At 39.2% G+C, this 12378-nt stretch overlaps 2 protein-coding genes across 3 annotated transcripts in view; one reads left to right on the top strand and one right to left on the bottom strand.

The window, feature by feature from the left end:
- Nucleotides 1-10001, bottom strand: part of INSYN2B (inhibitory synaptic factor family member 2B) — a 30591-nt gene extending 20590 nt beyond the window's left edge. Inside the window, exon 1 of one of the 2 annotated variants that reach the window (XM_054642644.2) lies at nt 9713-9998. The gene's annotated coding sequence lies outside the window, so the exon portion shown is untranslated. Of the gene's footprint in view, nt 1-9712 lie in introns of both variants that reach the window. The other variant, XM_077186395.1, reaches the window with a different exon arrangement.
- The window catches only part of DOCK2 (dedicator of cytokinesis 2), a 163414-nt gene that overhangs the window by 89735 nt on the left and 61301 nt on the right, over nt 1-12378 (top strand). The window contains exon 28 of the mRNA XM_054642643.2: nt 11944-12042. Coding sequence (XP_054498618.2) covers nt 11944-12042 — 99 coding nt within the window. The remainder of the gene's footprint in view (nt 1-11943; nt 12043-12378) is intronic.

Consider the following 12378-nt stretch of genomic DNA (forward strand, 5'->3'; position numbering starts at 1 on the left):
TATGCAGCATTCTGTAGAAATTAATAGCAACTTCAGTTCCTCATGTGTTTTGAAATATGTGAAGTCCTTTGAAAGTAATATGTAAGTGAATTGCATAAGCAGATGAATATTTGCTTAAAGTCACTTTCCCTGTACTTTCTGATCCTCTAAGAATGCAGAATGGCCCAAGTAATTGAGTATTTTACATGATTGTATCTCTCTAGTTGGAGAAGAAAAGAGCAGTCTCTGAAGTAGTTACATAATATGGAATATGGCCTGCCCTGTCTCAAGAACAAAGATGACCTTTCTTCTTTTTTGTATCCCTGGGATGGTCTCCCAGGGCCTGTTAGTGAAATATCAGCAATTTTATAAAAGTTACTTCCTTCCTTCATTATTCCATGTGAGCACTGTGCTGCCTTAATGGCCCTGCAATGAGGTTATTTTCAGAAAACTGTGGTGTTTTTTATTTTAAAGAATAATTTTAATGTAAAAGGTCTCCTTGGGAATAGCTTCAGGTTTAATTTGGGTAAGTAGCAGTGTGATTCAAGCAAAATACTGCAATGCAAACCTGTATTATTAAGAAGGCAAGTAAAACATGAAGCACGTAGGTGTGGTTGTGTCTCACTTCAGACATGACTGGACATGCAGATTTCCAATGTTTTCCAAAAAAAGTATAACAAGAAACCAAATGAGTACCTTACAATAAAGCTGAGCCAGGCAGACAACCCAGAGCTGTTAGAGAGGCTTGGGTTAGGGTTATTATATAATGTGTTAGCTGCATAAAATGAGGTGTGTGTTTCAGGTTTTGGTTGGTTGATTTGTCTTGTAAAAATAAAAATGAAGAACCAAAAACAACAACAAAACCAAACTAACAACTAAACACCTTAAAAAAATGCTAGAACCCACAGAAATGTTGCCATGTATAATCTGTCAAGATTGCTTTGTTACTCCCCTAAATCCAGAAAAAGAGTTATGAGGCAGGAATGTCTAACTGGCAGCCTGAGGTCATGTGCATCCTTGTATAATAGGCATCGACCTCATCCAATGGGAACACCTTTCCTTTTTAAAAACAATAAGTTTCATGTGTTGATAGAGATGTTTGTAATCCTGGTGTCACTTGTTTTGTGAAGAGCTTCAGAAAATCCCAGCATTCTCAGAGCTATTTCTGTTGCAATAATTAAGATTTTGTTAACAGCCTAACAAGGTTTATTTTGATGCCCTTTGCATGTCCCCAGGGTGTCCCACAGGTTTGCACATCAGGCTGATTCCCTGTTAGCCTGTCTGGGAACACTGGGCTGCCCAAACCTCTGGGGCCACCACTGATGCAGGGAAATCATCTGAACAAGGGCTACCTTTGGCTTTTTCCACCTGCTGCCAGCCCATGCCCACATCCTGCACTTTTCCATTCCCAGTTTCTTTGCCACCAAAGAACCTGCTCCCCACACACTGCTGTGAAATCCTGGATGGTGCTCTTCAACTCAGCAGAGTGTCAATTCCTTTTTCTTTCTTCTCCCAAATCCCTGGGACCACATTACTGCTTTCCTGTTTTCATGCTTGGATGCTCTGTTCTTGCAGAGCATCTGTGCCTTGAGCTCACAACCTGCTAGGGCCGACCTAATGTCCTGGAACTCTCTAATTGCAGCACAGGCAGAATTCTGGGATCATCTGGAAGGGCTAAAGGAGCTCCACTACTGCTCCTGTATTCCAAAGCCCTCCTTCTCTACTGCCTTATTCATTCAGAATCAACTTATGAACAATATTAGTTCTCCTCTTATTTGGTTGTAACTTTTTTTAAATATATATAATTTTATATATTTTTAATTATTGTAATTATTTGCTAAATATTACTAAAATATTTTAATGTTTGTTGTATTTAACAGTCTTGGAAGTCCAGACCTTGTACCAAGACAAGATCAAATAAAAGACACTTTTTCCTTATGTGACTACAGTGCCATTTCAAAAAAGACAAATGGCCTTGATCTAGTAGAAAATGCTTTATTTTAATATTTTCTAAATGTAGGAAATACATCTTTATTTTAAGGGAAATATTTAAGACAATAATACTCTCCATTATGGAATTCCTGCCACTGAGCTCTGCAGTCTAGGAAATCTTGTTTTAAGATTCAAAATATTAGCAACTTCCTTCAAAACAAAAACAGAGCAGAACAAGTTGCTTTTTTTTTTCTTCTTAATGAACATGCCTTGAAAACAGATAATAATCTAAGTGTAAAATTTGATTCCAGTCCCTCCAGCTTCCCAGACTCTTGCCTTAATATGATAATGTCATAGTTTGGAGAGTCCTTGACCAGGAACCACCCAATAGATCACAAGATGCAGGTCTAGGAAGCTGTAAAGGAACACCCAGCTCAATGGCTTTATGTTAACTGATATGGGAGAAGAATTTGTTTATAAAACATACCACAATTATGTTTTCAAGATATATCTCCTAAAATATCTTGGAAGTTCTTTGGGCTGTGGGATGGCACAGCATCCACCAAGTGCTGGTTCTGTTCCTCAGCTCTCTAGAACTACAAGGACAGAAAATACCCTGCCTCCCAACAGGTCCTGGGGTGGCACTTCAGGGGAGGACTAGAACAAAGATGACACTGCCAACCAAGATCCAAGAGGCTTTTCTGAACAGCTTCAGTAGCACAGTCCTGAGGCTGCTATTAAACCCAACAGCACTAATATGGAAAATACAGTGGAGGTGTGGGTTGTAATGCTTCTAATCATCACCTTTTCCCTATGTGTGTTGTTAGATATGTACTGATGCTCCCACACACTCTGTATTGCAGTGACTAATCATAAAAATAAGAGACTATAAGACTGCTCAGGTGATGCAAACTCTGAATACCAGAGGCATAACAGATTATATTTCTCTGGCAGTCTCATTGATCAAGTTTGCTTTTATATGCATGTGATTCTGCTTTTTGTTTGTTTCCTGCTAGAATTGCAATTCCCTACCATGTATCTACACTCATGATTTCTGTTTGCCCTGTCCAGGAGAAGGTGTTGGTACCCTGTCTCCTTAGCAAGGCAATCTATTTGAATGAAATCCTAGCTTAGAGATGAGGAAAAATAAATCTCTGCAGAGAGCCTTGACTATTTTGGCAGTACAGCAGCACAAAGAAGGGTCCTTTTGGCACACAGTTATCATCCTCAGGAGTTCAGATGGTCAGATGATGTGGCACCACAAAATATTTTCATAATCATGTTTGGAAAATTGTTGAAAACTGTTTGAAGCCCGGTTTGTGTTTGGGAAGACCTGTTGTAGCACAATGCTCTTTCATTAATACTCACCCATTTTTCTGAGGATGGTTTATGTTCAGGGTTTTTTGGGGGGAGCAAGTTTTAATTTCAGAATAAGGATTTTTTTTTTTGTCTCAGGGATTTAATGCCTGGGGAGAAGAGGGGCTGACTTTTACCATCCTGGCACATTTTCCAAACAGCCAAGAACAGGAGTTTATCTTGTCCTATGGTGATTTTAGGATTCAGAGGCTCCTGGATTGCAGTGACTGAGCAACCAAGGGACAGTCACACCCCTGATGGAGCCTAAGCCAGGGCACTCTGGAATTCTTTACCTTTTATGGGCTTTTAACTGGTTTGTCTTTTTCTCATCAAAAAAAAAATGGAAGAAAAAACAAGAACTAAAATAATCCCTGATTTAGTTATTCAAAGAAATTTCAACTCTCATCTTCATTCTACTTGTATTGTAAGTATTTAATGAATCCAGCCCTTGGGCTGGTGCTAAGTTATTAAAGGAATATTCTTTATTCCTTACTCTGCCAGAGCCCAGGGATGTGTTAGAGTCTCCCTCAAAAATACAGATTAGCATATGCACAAATAATTGATGCAGACAATGCAATTTGGGAAATTTCTATCTGTATCTTATTAGAGCATCAAGATTCCCTGTTTATGTTACATTATAATTGAAATTCAACCAACTGGGCCATGTGACATCCCTTGAGGAGAGCCACACCTGAGAGAATGCATAATTGGCTATAGGCCATGGATTGTGTCCATTACCAGGACATTCTGTAATTTTTGGAGGTTTATTCTTTCATCTTTATACATGTGTTTCCACTGGGTTTTCTTTCATGGAGAATTCCCCATGCTTTCCATTAAGCAACCTGCCCAAGATTCTGTGTGAAAAGCTCTCTTTAGAAAGATTTGGGGTTTTGCTATGAATTTTTTGGTTTTGCCCATTTCTCTGCTAACCAGGCTCCAAGATTTTTTGCAAGCTTAAAAGTGGAGCCCACTGTTACAAAACAATTAAAAAACTTAATAAAAGCCCCTACTGGATGTCATCTAAATATGAAAAATATTTCAGATGCAAATTAAAACTGTTCTAACAGTTGCTAGTTGCTATTAATCAATCCTAAACAAACACTGTGGGTAGACTGGTAACTGCAATGAATGTAATTAGTTAGAAAATTATTTTTATTGGGCCCTATTTTGTCCATAAGATCAATTTAAAAGAAGGAAGTTTCTGCAGTGAAACGACTTTCAACAGTTTTAAGCAGAACTATTATGATAACGTTTTGTTTTAGCCATTCACAAATATATTTTATTAGTCTCATCTCTGATCAAGTAGTTGAAATCTAATTTAATTTTTCTGTCTTCAGTAAGTGCAGCTGAAAAAGAACAAAATCAAATAGAGTGGTATAGTTCTGGGAATACAGGAGGTGGCTCTGTTTTAAGGAAGTGAATCATCATCCAAGGCATTAGTCTTCACATTGTGTAAATTTAAAGAACATGGCTTAGCAATAAAAGCTGCTACTGCACTTGGAGGAGCTTGGATTGCTCAGTTCTGCTCTTTTTGACCCCAGGGTTGCTCTCCCTTGCTCTGTTCTGCTCTGCACTCTCCTGTTGCAGCCCTGGCTTGGTTGGTTCCTGCTGTTATTTATTGCACCTCAGGGCAGGGAAAGCTTCCCCCAGCCCCTCTGTCACCTCCTGCAAGTTCCCAAGCTGGTTTCCAGTCCTTTCAAATAGAAGAGATTGGCCAATCTTTGTACAGTAAATAAGCCATGGGTGCTATTTGTAACCTGATTCCTTGCCTGTACTTAGTGTGCAGTTCCAGTGTTTCTCATCATCCCTAACTGGGAATGAGTGCACTGGGACACTGGGCAGCACCAGCCATGCTCTGCCAATCTGCTTTAGTGGCACCAGGGCAGTGCAGCAGCACTGGGATAAGAAATCAGGGAAAGGAGCAGCCTGAGAGCCCCAGGCCACTGCAGTGTCTCAGTGCACATCCCATGGGCCAGGGCAGGAAGGTCCTTCTGGCCTGGGGGACCGGGCTCAGGTGATTGTGGGGAGGCAATCACTGGGATGCAGAGGAGGAGGAGGGAAAAGCTGCCCGGATCCCTGCAGGCAAAGGATGGGAGATTTCATCTGCTGGAGCAGAGCTGAGGTCAGGAGTGTGGCAGCAGTGCTTAGTGAGGAGGTGAAACAGATCCTTTTTCTTCTCTTTGATAACTGGGCTCTGAACTAGTTCACTTTCCAAGCAGTGATTGCTCATTCCAGATCACAGCACCATAGAAGAATCACAGAATATTCTGGGTTGGAAGGGACTCACAGGGATCATTGAGTTCAACCCTTTAGGGAATGGCCCATACAGGTATTAAACCCACAACCTGGGCATTATTAGCACCATGCTCTGACCAGCTGAACTCAACTCAGTGCTTTCTGACCTCACTGATTATTGTTATTCATAATTTATTGGTAAATATGCTTTGAAGATGAACATAAAGGTAATATTACAGGAAAAGTTAATGCTACAGGAAAAGTAATAAATTACACAACTGTGTTTGAACACAGACTTCAGCAGAAGTTAAATCAATTACAGTGGAGTGTTCATATCAACCAGAGACAGTAGCAGAAATTCTGGGGTGGATTTATGACACAAAACCAGCCAAACAACAAAACCCAGCAGCAGAAAAAACATTGCAGAGAATGAAAAATTTTCTTTTTTGGAATATTGCTGGAAAATCAGTACAATGTTAAAAAAACTGTAAAAAATACCCAAAAAAACCCAAGTATGGCAAAGTGCATACTCCATGAAAATCAAGCTACTTTTATGTCCTAACATGAACCATTATTTATTGCTTTTATCTATGCATGGTCTTGAATGAAATAATACTGAAATTGTTGTGCTTGTCTAACTTGTAACAAATCTTAAAATTGCACAGAGCAGCTGCAGTTACTCTCTCCTTGTGCTACAAAATTGTTCTGTATTATTCTACCTGGTAGTCTGCTGCTTTTGTAGTTGTGCATCCTTTTAGCTAAATCCTGTGACTGTAAAGGAAATGGTAGGACAAGCTAAAAGAGCCCAGCATGTTGTCAGTCAGAAATCCAAGGCTGGCAGTGAGATGCTGGAGCAGGATGCTGTTCAGTTAGCTAAAAAACACAAGGAGACAGAACCAATGAAAGGAAAACTGGAGAATGAAAATCTCAGAGCCACCAAGAGTCGATGAATGTTGCTGTAAGTGAATTATCAGCACCATGTGCTCATTGGCAGGCTCCAGGTCTGTATGCATTGGGAGCTATTCCCCATTTCACACGTGATGGATGCTCAGGGTTGTTGCATAGCAGCCTGTCCTAATGTTTATGTATTTGTGCCTTTCCAGCTCCAAACACTACATTTTAGGACTGCACATGCATTGGCAGGGACATCTATTTCTGGAGAGAAACAGAACTACTGCATTAGCAATTCACTTGAAATTCTGCTTATTTTTCCTTTCAGACTGCTATTGTTTAGTATTTGCATAATATGATCAAGATGTTTGTCTCAATCTCTACATATGCCACAGTTCCCAAAGTTTAATGGGGTTTTCTGAGGAACTGTAGCTTCGAGCTACTGTGGTTCTTTGTGGCATCACTGAGCATCTTCCATACTTGTTTTCATGTTGCTCTTTAGCTCATGACAAGGAACAGCTGAGATGACTCAATGATTCTCTGAAGACAGTATTTTTGGAGATACTCTCAAGAACAGACTTGTGGTACAACATAAATATTGATGTTTTTTAACACTTGATTAAAATAGGTGATTGGTTAGTTTTTCTTTGGTCACACTCAAGATGACATGTTTCTCACTTTTCTTCCAGAAAGGTGTTTGTACTTATTTCTCAACAAAAAAAAACCCCAACCAAAACAGAACTCTTTGGCCCAATGAAATTCTTGGTCATTCTCTTTATGTGTGTTATTTTTACAATCACTCTTTCTAAAATGCAATGAAGTTTGAAACTTCTGGCTTATCCTAAAAGGGAGTTCAGAATTAAATCTAATCTATGATTGCTGCAAACACCACAAGAATGCTGGGTTGTTTGAATCAGTTTCTTTGCCCCATACAGAAAGCCATGTGTTAATCAAACATGAACCATCATTACTGTGGGGTCACAGGTTGTGAGGATGCTGCAGATCCCCCTTTGCTCCCCCTGCTTGTGAGGGTGAGCAAAATGAGCCTGTCCATGTGGTTTTGTGTTTACACTCAGGCTCTGTGCTGGTAAAGTGCTCTATTAATGAGGGTAAATGCTACTTAAGTGCCTACATTAAATAAATATCCCCCTGAGTCCTTCCAGAAGTGCATCTGCATGAGGATTGCCTACCCTGCAGCCACTGAAATCTTTCTACTGGATTAGATCAAAATGTAGCCTCATTCCATGTTATTTCTGTTGTTTTCCCAGTGCTTTTGCCTCATCCTTGTGCTGCTGCTCTATTTGAAGTTACTACGGCAACCTGTCACCATCTGCTATTATAAAGTGTGCTGGGCTTAGTTGCTAGGTGTTGAAGTTTGTCATCTTACTCATATGATCCTGATGTTCCTCAGCTGTTTCTTTTCCTGTACATGTTGCATCCACAGCTAATCTGCACTTTTTCAGCAATGCAAGAGATTCCACAGCTTCCTGCTTGACCTTAGGAAGCCCTGTTTGTTTTACAGAATTAGTCTGCAATTCTTTTTGGTGTACTTGGTGTATACTCCAGTAAAACAACATCTCTTTCACCTTACCCACTACTTTGCAGTGTTTATACTAAAGACAGCACTTTATTTCATTTATATGTGGTATTAATTATGGGGGGGTTTAAGTGGACAGAGAATTTGAATGTTTCCTGGACATTTTCTCCTCTGTTTCATTTTCATCTGACACCTATTTACTCATGTTCCTGCTCCTTACAGCAGTGCAGCCTTCATACTATCAATTACCCTATTTCTTTACACATTTTTTTAAAGTCTGACAAGAAATTGTATCATTTTAAAAATAGAATTCAGTGCTGTTTCTGTTTTGGATTTTTTTGTGCTCATAAGGAAATTAATGTATAGAAGTTGGGAAATATTTCATTAGAGCTCTTTACAGTCATGCAGAATTGTTTCTGGGTTTTTTTCTGTTCATATTGTCTCAGCATTAAAGTGTTTACTTTGATACATTTATTTTTTATACATTTGACCTAGTTCTAATCAATGTTTTCTGCTGTAATTCACTGGCTAAATCCTAACAAGCTTGAGCACAGCTGAAATGATTTGCTAGGATTCTACCTGAACTTCACCTTGTCTGCCACAACCTTTTCTATCCTATTCTATTCTAACCTATTCTAACTGTTCAATCCTTATGAACAACATTTGACTTAATGAAATCAGCTTATTAATAGACTCTTGCATGATTCTGAGTTTCTTCTGCCCATCCTGTGAGCACACAGGCTGTGGCCAGGCACAAGAGCTGGTTTTGTGCAGAACTTACTGTTCACAGGCAGTTCGTGCTCTTTGCACACTCCAGTAAGAGGCACTTAAACCCCAGAGGAGAATTTCAGCGAATGCAGAGAGGAGTTTGCAGCTTTGATCAGAGCTGTGGAGAGCCCTGAGTTACCCTTCAGTCCTGCCAGGGAGAGTGGCAGTGCTGGGGGTGCAGGGGCACTTCAGAGACCTGAGGCTGCCTCTGAGAAGTGAATATTCATTGCTGCCATTTGGGGGTTAGGAGGGAGGGGCAAGCTTTAAACCTATAAAGATGTAGCAGATGATTTCTGATAGTTGAGGTTGCTGGCAAGAAAATGATTAAAGATCAAACAGTATTTGTATTTCCCTGCTTTACAGCTAAATGGAAAGGATGGAGGAAGTTTTTGCAGCAAACCATCTTTACTGAGACCTTTTTTATTATCATTCAGTCCAACTGATGTGAATTTGACAGGTTTGATGTGAGGTCCTGGCTAGCAAGATGTGATCTTTCCTTATGGCTCTTTTCAAGGCATATCATCTGTTCAATTTAAAATCCCCATACCCAGTCACTAAGGCATTTGTGCTGTACCACAATCACAGACATAGCTAGACACATTTTTTGAAGTTGGTTTTAACAAAAGAAAGAACCTCCTTAAAGACTTTTTGCCCTTAAGCATCATAATACATCCATGCAATGCTTGTGAAGAAATGCTGCTTATTTCAAGCAGTGATTATTTAACTTGAGTCACATTCAGTGGTGAATGTGTAACTACTAAAAATACGAGCTGCTTTTCGTGTCAATTCTCTAACTTCTGCTGGTAATCTTTTTTCAAAATCAAGATATGAGAAGAAAACCCCCACACAATTTCAGTACCAAATCCTTTGCAATTCATTATTCCTTTCAGCTATGCATTTAACACCACAGCAAGGATTTTTCTGCTCCAGAACTGTAAAAGTGAAGTACTACTGCAGGAAATCCAGCATTTCTTTTAGAAGAGCATCAGTACCCGAGAACACACGATTTCTTACCTGAAAGCTTTTGGTTTACCTGCAGAAAATGAGTCTTCTTAGCCTTAAAAAGTAGGCAAGGCTCTCACTAGCACTAAGGTTACTCCACAAGAAGGTACGAGAGGTCCTTTAGGTTGTAATTTCACTCTTTGTATGCAAGAGGTGCGCTGGGTCTGCTCGCGTAGGAATAAATAAATAAAGCCCAGCAGCTCGGAGCGGAGAGCAGCTCGTGGAGGGAAGCACAAGACCTCTAGTGGTGACAGGCAGAGCTGAGCAGGGACTGCTCCTGCCCTGGAATGGGGACAAAATGGTTGGGTGCCACTCCGGTGTGGGGACACAGCGAGCCCGAGTGGCACCGAGCGGCACCGGCGCCGGGCAGCCCCAGGCCAGGGCAATGAAAGGATTCAGGGACATCTAGGAAATGATTCTGCCTGCTCTGCAATTCTGTCATGAAAATAAAATCAAAGCACGGAAAGCAGGCTTGGTTTTAAGCCAAGAATTAAAACTTCAGCAAATTAAAAGGAATCAGTGAGGAGGAATCATCACAGTCTTAAAGGAAAAGAGCGAATTATTAAACTCACTATTGTTGCTTGGGAAAGAAATGTCTTTGTGACTTTCAGTAACTTACACTGAAAAGTCAGTGTAAAACTCAGGGCTGGAAATCATGTTGTGTCTTTCAGCATTTTGACTTTAGGAATTGAGAAAGACTAAATTCTTCTTTTTGAGGAAGTTTGAAAGTTTTAAGATGTCAAGGTCATAATGTTCTATAGAGGTTTGTTTAAACACCTGCAGAATGTGAAAAATGGCATTTCTTGCACTATTTCTTCCTTGCACTATTCCTCCTTGTGCTATTTCTTCCTGTGAATAATAGAATTATTTAAAAATATTTTGATTCTAACATATTTTCTTCCCATGAATTCCCATGAACAGAAGCAATTTTATTTTTATAATGAAATTAAAGCTTGGAAAGCAGGCTTGGTTTTAAGCCAAGAATTAAAACTTCACAAATTAAAAGGAATCAGTGAGGAGGAATCATCATAGTCTTAAAGGAAAAGTGCGAATTATTAAACTCACTATTGTTGCTTGGGAAAGAAATGTCTTTGTGACTTTCAGTAACTTACACTGAAAAGTCAGTATAAAACTCAGGGCTGGAAATCATGTTGTGTCTTTCAGCATTTTGACTTTAGGAATTGAGAAAGACTAAATTCTTCTTTTTGAGGAAGTTTGAAAGAAGTTTTGAGATGTCAAGGTCATAATGTTCTACAGAGGTTTGTTTAAACACCTGCAGAATGTGAAAAATGGCATTTCTTGCACTATTTCTTCCTTGCACTATTTCTTCCTTGCACTATTTCTTCCTTGTGCTATTTCTTCCTTGCACTATTTCTTCCTGTGAATAATAGAATTATTTAAAAATATTTTGATTCTAACATATTTTCTTCCCATGAATTCCTAACAGAAGCAATTTTGTTTTTCTAATGAAATCAAAGCATGGAAAGCAGGCTTGGTTTTAAGCCAAGAATTAAAACTTCAGCAAATTAAAAGGAATCAGTGAGGAGTAATCATCACAGTCTTAAAGGAAAAGTGTGAATTATTAAACTCACTATTGTTGCTTGGGAAAGAAATGTCTTTGTGACTTCCAGTAACTTACATGATTTCCAGCCCTGGGTTTTCACTGTATCTTTCAGCATTTTGACTTTAGGAATTGAGAAAGACTAAATTCTTCTTTTTGAGGAAGTTTGAAAGAAGTTTTGAGATATCAAGGTCATAATGTTCTATAGAGGTTTGAGAGTTCTCTAATAGCTGTTTAAACACCTGCAGAATGTGAAAAATGGCATTTCTTGCACTATTTCTTCCTGTGAATATTAGAATTATATAAAATTTTTGATTCTAACATATTTTCTTCCCATGAATTCCTAATAGAAGAGTCCTAGGGGACATCCCATGCCTTTTAGGAGTCTTAAGGTGATAGTGAGTTGTACTTTATATAAGAGGTTTGTTTGTCACAATGTGGTGTCTCATTAATGATGCAGCTTTCTCACGAGAGCCTGTCCCTTGCCAAGGCAGCTTCTGAATAATCCTTTTGGAGTTCTTAGTTTGTTTCTTTCATCTGGGCTGGCAAAAGCTTGAATATTATTTCTTTTTACATACATAAAGGGATTTTTCAGGCATTTCACATGCTTCAACTTTAGAAAGAGTACAGTCCAATATCTTCAGTAATCCAGATGTGTTGATTCTGCCTGCTTTGCTTTCAGAGTCACTTTGTGGCGTGCATGACAGCGATCCTGAACCAGATGAATGATCAGCATTATTCAGTGTACATTGAAACTTTCCAGACAAATTCTGAACTAGTGGTGAGTACTAAGTGGTCACAGAGTTGGTAGTTACAGCATTTGATTTCCTATTAAAAGATTTGTAGTTTTTTTTTGGAGTTTCTTGTCTGACTCTTCCTAGAATGAGTTCTGTTGCTGTACATTTTTTGCCTCTGTATTATTGCACTGCCTCCCTCTTCTAATGGTGGCACTGGACAAACAACACTGTAATCAGACATTTGGAAGGAAACAATTTTCTCTCTTGAGAAATTTGTCACCTATCACTGAGGTGGTGATATAATGATCCAGAATAAGTAATGGGATCTTTGCGCTGTACTCTTTTGAGAAAGGGGAAAAGAAAAAGAATAAGCTCACAAC

The sequence above is a fragment of the Agelaius phoeniceus genome, chromosome 15 (genome assembly GCF_051311805.1).
Source record: "Agelaius phoeniceus isolate bAgePho1 chromosome 15, bAgePho1.hap1, whole genome shotgun sequence".
Classification (NCBI taxonomy): Eukaryota; Metazoa; Chordata; class Aves; order Passeriformes; family Icteridae; genus Agelaius; species Agelaius phoeniceus.